This window comes from Diadema antillarum, unplaced genomic scaffold (assembly GCF_040938485.1).
Source record: "Diadema antillarum isolate AM-2024a unplaced genomic scaffold, OU_Dant_1.0 seq00000791_RagTag, whole genome shotgun sequence".
NCBI classification, from domain to species: domain Eukaryota; kingdom Metazoa; phylum Echinodermata; class Echinoidea; order Diadematoida; family Diadematidae; genus Diadema; species Diadema antillarum.
Genome location: NW_027271678.1, coordinates 1,418,144 through 1,435,139, shown reverse-complemented (window position 1 = coordinate 1,435,139; position 16,996 = coordinate 1,418,144). Strand labels below are relative to the sequence as shown.

The window sequence follows — 16,996 nt, the reverse complement described above, 5'->3', positions numbered from 1 at the left end:
ACTCTATTCTATTTTATACTAACCTAACCTAACCTAACCTAACCTAACCTAACCTAAACCTAACCTAACCTAACCTAACCTAACCTAACCTAACCTAACCTAACCTAACCTAACCTTATCTAACCTAACTTAACCAAACCTTTCCTAACCTAACCTTATCTCACCTAACCTAACCTTTCCTACCCTAACCTAAAGGAGATTTGCAAGGTGGAGGATAGGAGTCTGAGTACTTGAGATGTTTGATGCAATCTGAGGGTTAAACATAATGCTATATAGTCCTCCAACATTATCAACATACACACACACATTGCACACAATTTCCATCATCAATAAAACCATGACAGTTTAGGATAACATCTCATTGTTTATAACACCTTTCAATTCATACTATCACTGAAGGTGAGTCACTTCTCCATCGAAGATTGATAGTTATATCAGTCCTGTTCCGGCCGGAGTAGGCAGTCTTGACCACTGATTTATCTCTTGACTATCCTGCTGGTCAGTCCCCAACGGATGATCAGGTCTAGAACTGGATTCGACCAGCGAACAGGGCCAAGATGACCATCAGGGCAAATCCAGTCAAGAGACCTGCATTCTGAAGCAGCAGGATACCAAAACTTCGCTGGTCCCGGTGAAGGGGGTCACCGCCCCCAACATTGTTGATCTCTGGAAGCTGGTGAGAGAATACAAAGGAAAAGAGATAACATTAACAACAACTGTGACATATGAATATATTGATATAGTACATTGTTGATCTCTGGCAGCTGGTTAGAATACAAAGGAAAAGATTGAGACAATCATACTGAGGTGGTGACATAGCCAGTAATTGTATTTCACTAAACACTGCATCAAATTACCTGTAACATCAGCTTGATACAAAAATACAATACAATACAAAACAATATGGGTACTTATATAGTGTTCTTACAATGAGTGAACATGTATCACAGCGCTTCACAGAAATATAATATCTACCTGACACTTGTGAGTTTGGAGAAAAAAAATACAACAGACAAGAAAAAAGTAATGTACATAATTAATCAATCAGTTATTGAGAAGGAAAGTCAACAGTATCTACTTGATTTCAGTTTGACACTGCATACCAAAATTCTGCACCATCCCCCTCAGAAAAGTGTATTGACAACTAGAAATAATGCAAGACAAATTGCCCTACCTTGGTATATCGAAGTAAATAAGAACTGAGTGAAATTCTTGCATAAGTTGTCTTTACTGCAACTGACTGAAAATTTCATGAATTTGAATAATTAATCAGCCCCCACGATTTACCGATTTAACATACCCCAAAAGCCCAACCTGTTAGGGTTAAAGTGCACAAAAAATTGCTTGCACAAAACAACACAAAACACAGCAAGGCCAAAACATTATGTTGTTGACTTATCATGATAAAATGCTAAAGTAAATGGGTGAGTCTTCAGTGCTGTCTTAAAAGAATCATAAACTGAGGAGATAGTATTAAGAATATGTAAAGGAAGTTTGTTTCAAAGAGAGGATCCAGTGTTAACGTACCATGTCAACTAGTGAGATGTAGAGGAACATGCCGGCTGCTAGGGCAAAGATCCACTCGCTGGCATGGAAGTTTTCTCCCAACACTATTCCTAGAATCAGACCCAGGTAGCAGGTGCAAGCCGAGAGAAAGTTGGCAAGTACGGCCTGTTTGACGGACATCCCAGAATTCAACAGGATGGCAAAGTCACCTGTAAGAAGGAAAAACTAATTTGTGGAGTGTTTGACTGTCTTTCTCTACAACAAATATTTATGATCACAGAATGAGCAAGACGTCACAAGAGAGGAAACATTACAGAGTCGTGACCTGGTAGAGAGATTTGTTGGCTGTTTTGATTTTTGAGGATGGGGCGCTTGCATCTAGTGAACTGTGTACGCTGAAGAAACATGCTTTACCTTTAAACATAAAGCAGCTAACCGCTCCATCCTGATTACAGACTGAAAGCTACTTTCACCGAGAACTGAGATTCAACAGGACAGAGACGTGCGCAGCTTGATTTTACATTCCACCCACGGTCCTCTTTGCATACTGTCCTACAATTGATAACTAGCTACTAGAAAGGATACTAGTGGTAGGAGAGCTACATAAACCAAATTCCCTACACCTTGATGTTCATTCATTCAAAAATGAAATAGGGTATGTTAATCCGAAGGATCTTTTACCCGAAAATGTGATGTGGTTCGTTTATCTGGAAAGGAAAGAAAATGTGCATACTAATGAGCCTTCAGAATAACAAACCTATTTTTGGACTACTGTAAAAGTGGAAATTTTTGCGCATTTCGCCCAAACAGAAACTAGCACGAAAATAAAAGGACTCTAATATTTTTGCCTGCCATATGTTCCAGTAGTTTATGTCTTGATTCCATGGAATTAAAAACATGCAAAACTCTTCTTACCTGGCTGAGTGAAAAAAAATTAGTCGCCCGAAAATATCCACTTTAACAGTACTGAACCTTTGGAATAATGAACCTTGTTTTCATTTTTGTATTTATGAACCTTTAAAATAATGAATATGTTATTTCATATTTACATTAACAAGCCTTCGGGAATTGAAACTTCTTAATTTTTGGATTAAGAAACTTTGCAATTACAACCTTTGGAATAAAAAACTTGATTTCATTTCAGGATTAACAAACCTTAATTCACTTTCGGATTATCTAACCCTGGAAAAATGAACTGTAACCATACATAGAGTGAAAGAGATAGAAAAGCCAGACAAACCTAATTCATGAGGAAACTCTTCACAAATGACAGCCACCGATGTGCTGATTCCTTGGTAGATTGAGTTTGTGAAAGAAGCTCCGATGGCCAGGCCGTCGATGAAATTATGGAGCCCGTCGCCAAATATGATCATATAGGCCACAGTGGCTATCATGTTTGATCCGTCGTAGATTTGTGCGTGGGAGTGGCCATGGTGGTTGTTACCATGGACACCATTGCTATGGTGACTGTTCCCATGATCATTGTTTTGTTGATAATCTTTGACTTTATTTGTTGGAAGGTCGCCATTTTCTGCATCCTTAAGAAAAATGGTGCTTGGTGGAATATCCTTTGTTGGCATATTACCAAAAGGAAAAAGAAAGAGAGAAAAATAATTAATATGTGATTACTCTTTATTCAAACAAACCAATAATCCTTACTCAAACACAATTCTTTCCTCCTCCTCATCATTGCAAGGTTTGCATTTCCTGACTTCAAACAGAATGACCATTACAATGGATACTAATGATAAGCTACAAACAACATATCAACAAGGGTTATGCAATGCTGCATACTGACACTAGTCTGACGGTCCCTGAGTAAAAATTTGGACCAGTAACTTTTTCAGGAATGGACAAGGAAAACATGGAAAAACTGTGTACCTTCTGGCTCGATAGACAGGTCAGACCACTAGAAAATATGGGGTAGTGTGCAGCCCTGGGTTATGGTTTGGGCTTTGCAATCAAACAGCATGAAATGACAAACGTAAAATCAATATGATTAATGTTAAAACCTGTGCAACAAACAAATAGATCAACACCTGATATTTTCAACGAGAGAACCGATGAAAACACGACGCAGATGATGCATCTATTCATAACAAAGCACACCATCATCCTAGCAACCGACCAGGAGGAGAAAGCCACACCCGGCAACCCATCACATACCTCTTGTTTCTCCTCATCACACTCCTCTCCCCTCACGTCACTCATTGCCATGGCTTCCGTCGGCGACGTAAACTTGTATCCGATGCGGTCCGGATTGGAATCCAGATTGTGCATGGCAGTGACTTGGACAGACGGCTGAGAAGGGATCTTCTCCTTGTTCCTTCTCGCTTTCTCCTAATAAGAACAGAGGAAAAAAACAATAACAAAAACTTGATATTGCTGTACTTTAGAGACTGCAGGTGGCAGAGATGCAAATGTTTTAGGGAACTTTTAGGAAGATTCTTGCTGAGACTCCACCCCCAGCATCTCTCAAAATTGAGATTCTCTCGGCTGAATTACCTAGGAAACTGTGGGGACTCTGATGGTAAGAAACATAAAAACAAAATACAAATAGTGAATGGTCACGAGTGCGATGGTACAAGATTTCGCAAGAGGTGAAAGATAGAGGCGCTCTATTCAACGAGGCGAGGGCGAGTTATGAATAGTGTGCCTCATCTTTCACCAAGTGCGAAATCTTGATTCATTGCACAAGTAAAGACCATATACTATTTGTTCTATACCACACCTTGGATGTCAACATATGTGGTCCACACAGATTCTTGAATTTAGCACAGAAATGGTAACCATTTTCCATGAAAGACAGATAAGCAGACGCACAGTCACCATGTACGTACATACGTGAAGCTGATCGGTTGAAGTTGTTTACAAGAATGTGTGACAAATGTACACGCTATACTCTATTAAAGTGCACTTGTAATTGTTGAGTGCGCGTGGCAAATGTTTGTTTATTGTGACATCAGAGCCGTGCGATGGAACAAAAACTTGGGGGTCAATCGTGAGTTTAACACTGGAGTCATTGGAAATGGGTGACGTCAGCCATGCACTACCTATTTTTGCTCAAACAAAACTGCATGCTTGACAGCCACATTGAGCGATGGAACTTTTCACTAAATGTCACGTGATTGGAAAGCGACCAAATGGATAGCTACAATGTACATACTAATTAGGTGTTGTATAATAAAGGTAAGCAGAAGATGTACTGCTCCTGTCCGACTTTAAACAGTGAAAATGTTCCTTACGCTCTGAGAACTGATTGATACCAAATTTGTCCCTGAGATCAGTTGAATTGAACTTTTAATTTTAGAGTAAGATACAATGGATGTGAAAGAGTTGATTACCAGTATCTATAAATAGCACATAAACCAATCAATCACAAAACACAGTCTGAAACTTTACATCGCTACAGATGCCTATTTTGTAATGTTAGTCATACAGCCCTCTATAGGGCGTATAAAAAAAGTTACACTTTAAAAAAAAATTGTCTAAATTACATTTCAAAATATATGGAAGATTTTTTCATATTTATGGATGCTCAATAGTCTAATCTATCAAGTGCAATCAACAAAAATTTTTGTTCACGCTTGGCTGAACACTGACGCTCTCTGTCCAGAGTGTGAAAAATGACTTGCGCCAAATTGAAAGAAGATGGAAAATTCAGCCAGCAGTCCAAATAAGTGCTCCCATTCAAACAAATTGCCTTTTGCTTAAAGCTTTGATTATGTTACAATAGTCTGAAATTTTTCTGTCAACTTTATCTTAATCTTAATGATTTCATTTATAAATCAATTGGTGAGAATCAGAGTGTGTAATTACTTCAAGATTTGTAAAGCACAGTTTTCACCATACACGGACACATCAATACAATATATGCCAGTTATTCATTAATGTGGTAGTGGTACCAAATTAAACAACATTCAAATCATTCAGCCCACTAATCAATCAATTGATTGATCAATCAATCAATCAATTTATCAATCAATCAATCAACCCATCAATACATGAGAAAAGGGGCTGGTAGTGGAAACAACACGGGAAGAGAGCAGTGGCCATTTTTGATGAGCCTTTAAGCCACTGGGGGGGGGGGGGGGAAGGTGATATTCCCTATGTCGATCTGCCACTTTAAACATGCATACAATTGTGACTGACTGAATGATTGATTGATAACTAGTAAATGATTGATTGATTGATTAATTGATTGATTGATTGGATTGATTGATTGATGAACCTTTAAGCCACGGAGGGGGGGGGGGGGGGACGGGGAAAGTGATATTCCCTATGTCGATCTGCCACTTTAAACATGCATACAATTGTGACTGACTGATTGATTGATTGATTGATTGATTACTAGTAAATGATTGATTGATTGATTGATTGGATTGATTGATTGATTGATTGATGAACCTTTAAGCCACGGAGGGGGGGGGGGGACGGGGAAAGTGATATTCCCTATGTCGATCTGCCACTTTAAACATGCATACAATTGTGACTGACTGATTGATTGATTGATTGATTGATTGATTACTAGTAAATGATTGATTGGATTGATTGATTGATTGGATTGGTTTGATTGATTGATGATTGATTGATTGATTGATTGATTGATTGATTGATTGATTGGATTGATTGACTGGCTTGATTGCTTGATTGAATGATCTGAGGATACATTAATTTTGTACTTTACTTCTTGACTGAGTGACTGGCATGTGGTTTTGATATGTCTGTGCATGATTTGTGATAACTGTGCTTAAAAGATCTTGATGTTGTTAATCAACCTTCCATAACACAATGGAATAATCTAGAATGTCACAGAAAATCGCCAGAAAATTCCTAAATTATCATAACATAATCAAAACCGTGAGTAAAAGACCATTTCGTTTGAATGAGAACACTTATTTGGACTGCTCGCTGAATTTTCCATCTTCTTTCATTTTTCACACTCTGGACAAAGAGTGTCAGTGTTCAGCCAAGCGTAAACAAAAATTTGTTTTGTTGATTGCACTTGATAGATGAGACTATTGGGCATCCATAAATATGAAAAAATCTTCCATATATTCGAAATGTAATATACTATGAGACAATTTTTTCAAAAGTGTAAATTTTTTTTTGATACGCCCTGTATAATGGCAAAAGCATCTCACCAAATTTGGAAGTGTTCATCCACGCCCTAATCCACCCATTGCTGAATTTTACTATGAACCAAAGAGGTTACTATACACTAGTATGTACTCGAGTGCTATATTTGCCACATGCGGATATAGCTAGCATACTAGCAACCAAGGAGAAGCCAAATCAAGGAGTGGGGACTTGCGTTCAAAGTTCAACAGTTTAGTACTGTATAAGTTGTTATTTTCACGTACAGATATTTTCACGAACGAGGTCAGAGACATTTTCACGTGATGAGCTGTTTTTGCGAATTGACACCAATGGTATCGTAAATGCAGTATCACCTAGTGCAACGTAACATTTTCGCATGTTGTTAAATTCACGATCCGACTGTGATTCGCAAAATTTGCAAAAATTAAACCTGAGGGAAAATAAGAGCTTATACAGTACACCCTTCAAAAACATTCCTTGAGCCTGCAGAGCACAGGCACACATAGTAAAGTCTGCCATAATGACACTCCAATCCGCCTTGTACTCACAGACACATTAGAGTATGCCTTCCATAGCCAGTGGGCATTAGATAACCTCATTGCTATAAACAGACTGGGATCAAGTCAAGGGTCAAATCTTGGGGGGGGGGGGTCAAAGGTCATATCTAGCTGCTCACCCTCTTCCTGCTGCCAATGATCTTCAGGACTCTCTCTGTGTTAAAAAAGAGGTAGATACCAGCGAGGACCACCATGTTCTTCCAGATGAATCCTTTACCTTCCTCCTCCACCAACATCCCATGGGCCTGGCAGAGATTAGATTAGAAGAGATTAGATTAGATTAGATCAGATGAAATCAAATCAGATCAGATCTGATTAGATTAGATTAGATACCAGCCAGAACCACCATGTCCTTCCAGATGAATCCCTGACCTTCCTCCTCCACCAACATCCCATGGGCCTGGCAGAGATTAGATTAGATTAGATCAAATTTAAATCAGATCAAATCAGATCAAATCAGATTAACGTTAGATTACATGAGATTAGATTAGTATAATACCAGCCTGGACCATTTATTCTTCCACATGAACTGTTGACCTTCCTCTTCCACCAACATCAGGTGGGCCTAACAGAGATTAGATTAGACCTGATTTAGATTACATTAAATCACATAACATTCAGATTTTCCATCTGGACAAGATAAGATGGCTGCATAATCCATATAGATATTTGTCGTAATTCATCATTTCAACAACTTTGTGACTACCATGTATAGTATAGCTATGATTAGCGTTGCAAATTTGAAACAGGACTGTAAATATTGATACTCACATAATTTTCACCGTTGTCCTTTGGAGCACCGATATAGTGTTTTGAATGTAAAATCAACCTTACAACTACTGTCTGAAAAAAAAAAGAATTATCTAACTTCACTGCCTATCTACTTATGGCTTTTCATATAACACTCATTTGTAAAGAAACATAATCATAATAACACCGACTGTGGTGCATGAATGTCTTTATGTGTTGCTTTTTCAGAGCTATTACACGTATGTGTACCTGGAAACTAGAGTCAATGAGCAGAGATTGCTTAATGCTGAACCCCTTTCATGACTATAATTCCTCAGCATAGCTGGCTAATGATCTGACACTTTGAATCAAGTGCTTGTTTGTTTTGTTTTGTTTTGATTTCTTTTTTCTTTATTTTGTTTTGTTTAGTAAATATCGTGAATTTTTTGCATTTTCATATGGAAGATGTTCATCATCGTGGTAGTAACAAAATGATACGAGACATGAAAACTCGTCACATTGAGGACGAGTTAGGTGATACGCTTGTGGTCATCAGATGACAGTCATCTGTGATCGACAAAGAAAAGAATGTGATATAGGCACCTTGAAGTCATATTGAGCGTACATGCGAAACCGTTTCTGTAACCACTCGGCCACGGGTCATCCACGGAAATGGTAAGACAAAAAAAAAACCAATGTATAGATATAACAGGGGGAAAGTCAATGCCCACTCAACCAACGTGGCCGTGTGAACATCTATTGCATTGCTAGACGGAAAAGCGGCCTTGTAACGACTGAGGTCGCTATGCCATTTCTGGCAACTTGGGAAAAATACGTCCCGCAGACATAAAACCTATAATCGGCTGGTTTTGATACCTTGCCTTTAATCACAATTTTCAGTGTAATGACGTCAACAAATTACAAAACAATGACATCGTCTTGAAAGACAATTGTTCAAAGTACAACACCTCAGTCGTCGTCATTACATACTATGATCGGTTTGACAAAGTCAACCTGCAAAATTGTGCTGCAGTCGAAGCAATGTGGTCTCCAACACACAAAAAAGAGGGATATGGCGTGTGTGTGTGTGTCTGTGTGTGTGTATAGGTGCGTTTATATACGTACGTGATTTCTACATGGACGAATATGTAATACAAAATTGAAGAAAAAAAAGTAAAATAGCTAAGTATTTTGTTTCGTGATCTTGTGGGGTTCCAACCCGCAACCTTACGTCTCTGAGACGTCGCCTTTAGCCACTCGGCCATACGTCTCGACGAGAAAATATGGGGAACGTAAACTTATGTATGTGAAAGATACATGAGGAATCGTTTTGTCCACATTCCATTTTCATTTTCAGTTTTAAACTGCAAAATTGTCAATCTGATGAGGAGATTTCAAAGAATAAAATGCATGATTACTGCAGCTTATTGTCTCAGCTACAACATACGAAAGTTTCAGAGGAAATGAAGCAAAATCAGTTGAGATAGAGGTGCTTAAACGTTGTCAAGTCAATGCATGGTTTTAAAAAAAAATCACCTCCCATAGACATAACACGTAAACTTGTCCGATTTTGTGTCTTTACTTTTATCACAATTTAAAGTATGATGACGTCATCAAACTAGAAAACATCGATATGGATTTGAAAGACAGTTGTTTAATGTATAATATATTAATCGTATGTTGCCAGTTTGCTATTGACATGACGATCAATCAAACGAATATGAGGCAGCTATTAGTACCTGTATGAAATTATTATAGGCATGGTTATCAAATTCCCTTAAAATTTCCTTATTATTGCTTTATTTTTACACACAGTTAAGCTATCTCTTTAAACTCGTCACAGTTTAATGAGAATCATGAACATCATACATTAGTACCATATTCAGTTCCATAGCTGATCGCGTTTGCTAATTAATTAAGATTTATTGTCTAGAATGTGCCATATGGCCAACCTGTATACACACGTGGACACACAAACACAATGCTAAATGTATGTATCAAACCTCTGTAACACAACTTTGAACTAACTGTAGAAAGTATCGCTGCACTTATCATACATACTTTTTATCATTATCTGAAACTCCACAAAAACCACTAATTGACAAATAATCATCAATACAGAAGACTGACTTAAAGGAACAATTCAAATACCTTTTTTTACAATGTATAGCTTCTTACATGTATAAAATCAGCACAAAGTAACCACGACTACATTGTGTTAGTGAATTGATATGAACAAATTTCATTTTGTTACAATATACCATGATCAGCTTGAAAAGCCCAGCCTGCAATATTTTGCAGCAGTCGAAGCAATGCAGTCTCCAACGATAAACAAAGGGATACTGTGTGAGTGTGTGCGTATAGGTGTGTTTACATGCGAACGTGACTTCTACATGGACGAAGGTGTAGTACTCCATTGAAGAAAAAAAGTAAAAAAAAAATTATTATTTTCTTTCGTGCTCTTGTGAGGTTCGAACCCGTACGTGTGCAACCTCACGTTTCTGTGACGACACCTCTAACCACTCGGCCATACGTCTCGACGAGAAAATTAGAGAAACGTAAACTTATGTACGTGAAAGATGAATCAGGAATCGTTTCGTCCGCATTCCATTCTCATTTTCAGTTTTAAATTGCAAAATTGTCAACCTGATGAGGAGATTTCAAAGAATAAAATGCATGATTACTGCAGCTTATTGTCACAGCTACAACATACTTAATTTTCAGAGGAAATGAAGCAAAATCATCTGAGATAAAGGTGCTTAAACGTTGTCAAGTCAATGTATGGTTTTTAAAAAAATCACCTCCCATAGACATAACACGTAAACTTGTCCGATTTTGCGTCTTTACCTTTAATCACAATTTAAAGTATGATGACGTCATCAAATTTCAAAACCATGACATGGACTTGAAAGGCAAATGTTCAAAGTAAAACATATCTGAATTTGGGGTGATATTAAGATTAAACAATAGAGATACGAGTAAATGAATGTCAGAAAGAGTACCTAAAAAAAATTAATTCCACTTTTTTGATTTCAGATGATGATATGATGACGTCATGAGTTTTCCTGGCAATATTGGTACTTGAAACGTTATTTCCAATTCATATGCTTTTGTAATATGCAATAGAAATATAGGGTCAATGGACGATTTAAAGAGCTATGGTGACATAAACAAAAACATGTTTTTTCACTATATTTGCAGAAAGACGCGCGCGCGGAATTTCAACTTTGACGCCAGTGCATTCCTTTGTTATAGGTCAAAATCGATCGGAAATCAATGGATATTGTTACTCAAAGTATCAGAAATCCAAATCAGTCAAAAAAATTGCATTTTCATGTTGGTTACGCCCTCTGCGAGCGAAATTGCGCGGACGGACGCGCACGCGAGAAAATGTTTGAAACGCTTAGAATTGTCTGAAACTTCGAGATTTCCCATTGGGAAGTCGTTTTGAGCCTTTTAAAATTTTGACGCGCGCAAACGCGCGCGTAATGATGACCTTGGTAACTAGCGTTAAAACGTAAGATAGAGCCTGACCTGAACTTTATGTCCACCGAAAATGATACAGAAATGATATCTAGTTATGAAGTTATGATCGATCATGTGACAAGGTCCGAAAATCACAAAATGGCGCCTAGATGACGTCATAGATATGTTACTGTCATGAAAACCTTATTCAGTCGCAGCGGACGACTATAATTAACTCCCCCGAAACCCACGAAACGTTTTGAATTTTCAACCGTCACCGAGGCAGTGCGAATCGGGCATTCTCAATTTCACCAAAATTTCACCTTCTCATATCTCCGCTATACATTGACCAAAATCGCTCAAACTTTCAGTATCAATGTAAAATCATGATTTCTATCTACATACGAAAAATCACGAGAAACGATCAAGGATTTTTAAAGTTATTCAATATTTCATGTTTCTCTGTCTCGGAAAACTACCGTCCGATTATTTCCAGACACATCTGGACGCACCACTTAATATTCATGAAACGTGACATACATATTCATAAGACATGTGCGGACGTAAATGTAGCCCTGTTCGCTTTGCCGAAGACCTATTTTTGAAGTTACAAGTGAAAATAAATGAGGTATCTCAGGGCTGCACACTGGCGCCGGTCCGACGGTCAAAGACCGGCAAAACTCACTGTCGGACCGGTAACTTTTCAGAAATTGCCAAAGTTACCGGTCCGAAATGACCGGTAAAAAAAAATAATGCTATCGGGGTCAGTTCAAAGATAAGATGAGGCAGACATCGAATATCAGTACAATCACATATTTATTTATTTTTTTTTTTTTTTTTTGCGTAAAGCTGAACCTAAGATTCTACGCTGTTCGCTCTAAATACTCGCACTCGCTAGCTGAACGCTAGCTCACAATACACAATCAGACGTGAGTACTAGTACAAGTGTCGTGCATGCACGCACACGATAAACAATCAATCGGTCGACCCACCGATACAAATTTTAGTACATGCCAAGTACGTGCTGTTCCCACCTGTACCTCCCTGTTGACACGGTACGTACGCAGGGACTGCTGTCATTGCAGTGTATTTGAATACTAGTGCTCGTTTTCAGAGCGTACAGTGAGACAATATGGCATCGCGCACGCTGTATCCCTCAACCCCGCGTTCGTTCGTTGTGATCGGTGTTACCACGTGGTTACATCAGAGAGATCGCGAGCTCTAGAGAGATAGGGGTGCACCACAGAGTGAGTTCTGTGGGGTGCACGCATAGAATGTGCGCTCCAACGTATCTGCAGTATAATATTCCGCTCAGTTCGTGCTGTTTCCGAAGGCAAGCTCGACTACGGTTGTCCTGAATCACAGCCGCAGCTTCTTGGCAGTTACTAGCAGCATGTCCACTACCGCGACACGCGCGCAATTCTTACGTTGCATATGTCTTTGTTGTACTAGTACTTTTAATAGTAGATAGTGTGTGTTCAGCAGTGAAATGCGAAGTTGATGCTACTACTCTACCATGCCTAGTTATGTCACATAGGGGAACGCACGTGGGCATTTTGGACGTGTGAACATGTAAAACATATTTCGTCATGGGCTGAACGAAATGTTTTGTCGTAAATGATCAGGGCGTGAATGATCTGTTAATGTTATCATGGATACATTTCAGAATTATGACTGTAGTCATTTCACATTTAATAATTTGCTTGCGTACACTGTATTAAATTTTCGCCTCTACGTTCCGGTTTAATACGGACTATTTTCGAATTATTGAAATGTTTGATTCATGAATCGGCCGTTGTTTGAAAACAGTGTTCGAATCTTTGTTTTGTCAATATTTGAAACATTTTGTTCATGATATTAGAATTTCGTCGATAACAGCATCGCCTTGACAATGAAACGAATGCAAGCAATAATTTTATTCCGATGAAAAACAACTAATTGTATTCCGATTAAAAAAAAAAGACAAACAAAACCTTCCCTTTGTATTCACCTCCGCCCCTGTTTGTATGCAATCAGTCTTACATACATCCTCAGTTCCACACATAGGCACACACACCCTAACCTTTGAAATTATATGTCTATTTTACATCAAAAAATGTAGGGCCTAGTGGAGACTATGTCTATTACTATTTTAATGAATCTACGCGAAACAGACACGGAGTATTAAAACATCCCTCCGCATTTCTTTTAATATAGAACACACAAAATTATACACATACAGACACACGCACACTGCAAACTGACCAATCCATCAAGCGTTCGATGTGACAATTTTATGTCCACGCTTACTTGTCTTGAAACCCTAGAGCCCCTAGCATTTCCGTGGTAATTATTTCGGCAATAACTCATTTTAGCATAGTATGATATATGCTTGTTTTGCTAACTTGCATTTTGCCGTGGAAAGTTGCCTACCGGTAAGTTAATACCCTGAAGTGAGACAGCGCCATTTTTTTTTTTTTTTTTTTTTTTTTGCTTTTGCTCCATCGAATTAATCTTTACTTAAACTTTAAATAGCCCGTGGTTGACGCTAACCACAACCAACGCTGGCGTTAGCTTTAATCTTTGCGTTGTCTCGAATCTGAAAATTAATCATAACTTAACCGATTGCCAAAGGCCCAACCTTCAACCTCTGTGGAGTAACTGTCGCCATAGCAATCGTAAACATCGTCCCTGGGTTTAACCTCGCACGTGGAGGTGTTTTGGGAAAGTTGGGATCCCCAGGCACGTCGCACCAGCACAGCCAGCTCACGTGCCTTGCTATGATCAATCCATTTGAAATAAGGGGTGGGGTGTAAATCTTATTCGAAAATTTCCTGGACAATAAAACGAATAAAAGAAAATGTTTTGTATTTTGTATTTTGTTATAAAAATGTGACCAAACACAATTATGAATCAATTTGTCAAGGTTATACTTCTGACTATTTTACCGTCTTTTTTTATCATCAACAAAGCTGTAACACCCCCGTCAAACTAATTAAAAAGTCCCACTTTTGCCCACGTCTATCAGCCGCTCAAAGTTGTTTCTTTTTTTAAATACGATATCGCACGTGTTTCTGTTTTGGTTATTGAATGCCATCATGAGTACGAGGAAATTGTCAGCGTTTGGATTTGTTCCCAAAAGAAAACAATCGGAGATCGAGAAGGAAGGTGCGGGGACAACAACTAAGACAACGGCTTTAACTACTGCTCTTCCCATGACCACGGATGCCCGCCCCGCGACGCAGACCGCTCTTCACTTTTCGTCAACGGCTCCTCGCCCCGCTACTTCAACCGCTTCTCGCCTACCGACCACGTCTGTCCGCTCAGCGACCGCTTCTCGATCTCGCATGACGATGGCTCCCCGAACTGCCACGACGAATACTCCTCCCCCAAAAAAGACCGCTGGTCAGCGACAGGAGCAAAAGCGAACGTTCGACGAGCAGAAGAGGAGCAGAGCCTTTAACCAGAATTGGAAAAGTGAATTTCACTGGTTATCTCATGAAGACGACAAAGGGATGTTCTGCACAGTCTGCAAGAGCTTTCCCTTGATTGCCGACACTGCGGGAACATTTTTCACGGGATCCATGAACTACCGCAAGTCAACAATTCAATGCCATGAGGATTCGAAGGCTCATAAGAAGTGTATGACCGCTAAGAGGGCGAAGGAGAGGGATGAAAAAACCCCAGGAACAATATCTAGTCATGTACTGCGCATGGAGAAGGAGCAAGAGGAGAAAATGACCAAGATCTTCAATACTGCATATTTCGTGATGAAGGAGGAGGGATCATTTCAAAGCTATGTGCGGCTCCTCGATTTGCAGAGGAAGAATGGTGTAGACCTTGGAGCGACATACACAAGTCATCAGGCCATGAGAAGGTAAAGGCTTATAAATAATTTTGAATATTATTTTATAGCTATGATCTTTCTGTATTCTCTTCTAATCTTGTACAAGTAGTGTTCCTGCAGTGTGGTTTTATTTAGGGAAATGTGTGGGATTTGAGAGGGAAGGTGAGAGAGTAACGCAATAATCGTTTGAGGTACAGAGTGTCCTCAACGTTTGAGGTACAGAGTGTCCTAATCATATAGACACAATTTATTTTAATGAAAATGTGTCCAAATGTCATATCCCCCTCCCCCCCCCCCCCCCCCCCCAAAAAAAAAAAAAAATGCTCGGACTGCAGGTTTGGCTGGGCCACAAACATCTACAAATCTTTAGATAACTTAGAGGGGTACAAAACACCTTACTTGGGAAAAATAAATGTCATATTTCAACTGATCTGATGACTCTCCGTAACATTAGAAATTCTCTTTGATTTCATGCAATTTTTTTTTTGAAATAAAGATTCACTGAACCCATCTACGTAGACCTAAGGATGACAGAGCTAGAGGCTGTTAGGAAATCCCGATATCTTAGCATCCTAGTCGACTCCAGCACGGATGTCAGCAACAAAGACTTGGAACTGGTGTATGTCCGATACTTGAAGAGTGGTCTACCGATGAACATGTTTGTGGGCATCGAGGAGCTACAAAGTGCTGATGCTATTGGTCATAGGCATGCCATCGAAAGAAGTAAGTGTGATATTTCATAATTCATTTCAATCATTCTATGCCATTTCTAAAAACAAAACATGTATGTGTATACAGTGCGACTCCCGTTACAACGAAATTTCGTTGTAACGAAGTAAAACTTCTGTTCCCAAAATTATCGCCATTAAACTAGTCTATGGTACTAAATTCGCTTACAACGAACACGGTTACAGGGAAATTTTCGTTAAAACGAAGTCTTTTTCGAGTGCCACTGACAAAAGAAAAACAAAAAATTGAGTTCCCTCATCAATGATAACGAAATGCGGATCGCTTCCGAAAATACGTATATAGAACAAACATTTCACAAGCGTCTCTGCATGGGCGAACGCTTCAAATCACTGTGTGCTCGCTCCGTGTGTCACGCACAGTTTCCGAGGGGAACTTGCTTTATTGTAATACAATCATCTGAAATTTCGATTTACTGTTCCGAAGGTTCTTTAATACAAAACACACAGATTCTGATACACCTAAATGTCCGTTAGTTCGGAAACGAAATAGGGTTTGTCATAACGAACATTTTAATTTTTGGTTCGCTATTATAAGGTTCGTTAATTCGACAAACAAATATTACGACGGTTCGTTTGTCCGAAAATGATACAAACATTCATTTATCGGAACACTTTAAAAGGTAAAAACGTCTCATTAATCCAAAAGAAAAGGTGAGACCACTAACAAAGCTTAGGAATTGCAAACCTTAAAATCGTCTTATAAGATAACTGAACCTTCGAAATAACTAACCTTTCTCATTTTTTTTTTCCTTCGGAATAACGAACCTTATTTCATTTTCGGATAAAAAAAAACAAACTTCGGAACAACGAACCTTCAGAAAAGTGATCCTTTCTCATTTCTTGATTTACAAACCTTCGGAATGACAGACCTCATTTCATTTTCCGATCAACGAACCTTCGGAAAACGAATAATATTACAAGTGTATTTATATCTAAATTATAAACTTTCGGAATTCATAACAAATCTTCGGAAGAGTAAAGTTTCAAGTGAACAATCCTTCGGAATCCCAGGAATGGCGAAACTTCATAGGAGCCTTTGGAGTAACAAACTTTTGGAATAGCGA

The 16,996-nt window shown here is 38.8% G+C and overlaps 1 protein-coding gene across 1 annotated transcript in view; it reads right to left on the bottom strand.

The window, feature by feature from the left end:
* Positions 1-523: 523 nt before the first annotated feature.
* LOC139739243 (metal cation symporter ZIP14-like) overlaps positions 524-16,996 on the bottom strand; it is a 31,093-nt gene continuing 14,620 nt past the window's right edge. The window contains exons 4-8 of the mRNA XM_071649859.1: positions 7,283-7,408; positions 3,673-3,846; positions 2,747-3,074; positions 1,528-1,715; positions 524-673 (exon numbers count right to left, since the gene is read on the bottom strand). Of these exons, the coding sequence (XP_071505960.1) occupies positions 524-673; positions 1,528-1,715; positions 2,747-3,074; positions 3,673-3,846; positions 7,283-7,408 (966 nt within the window). The remainder of the gene's footprint in view (positions 674-1,527; positions 1,716-2,746; positions 3,075-3,672; positions 3,847-7,282; positions 7,409-16,996) is intronic.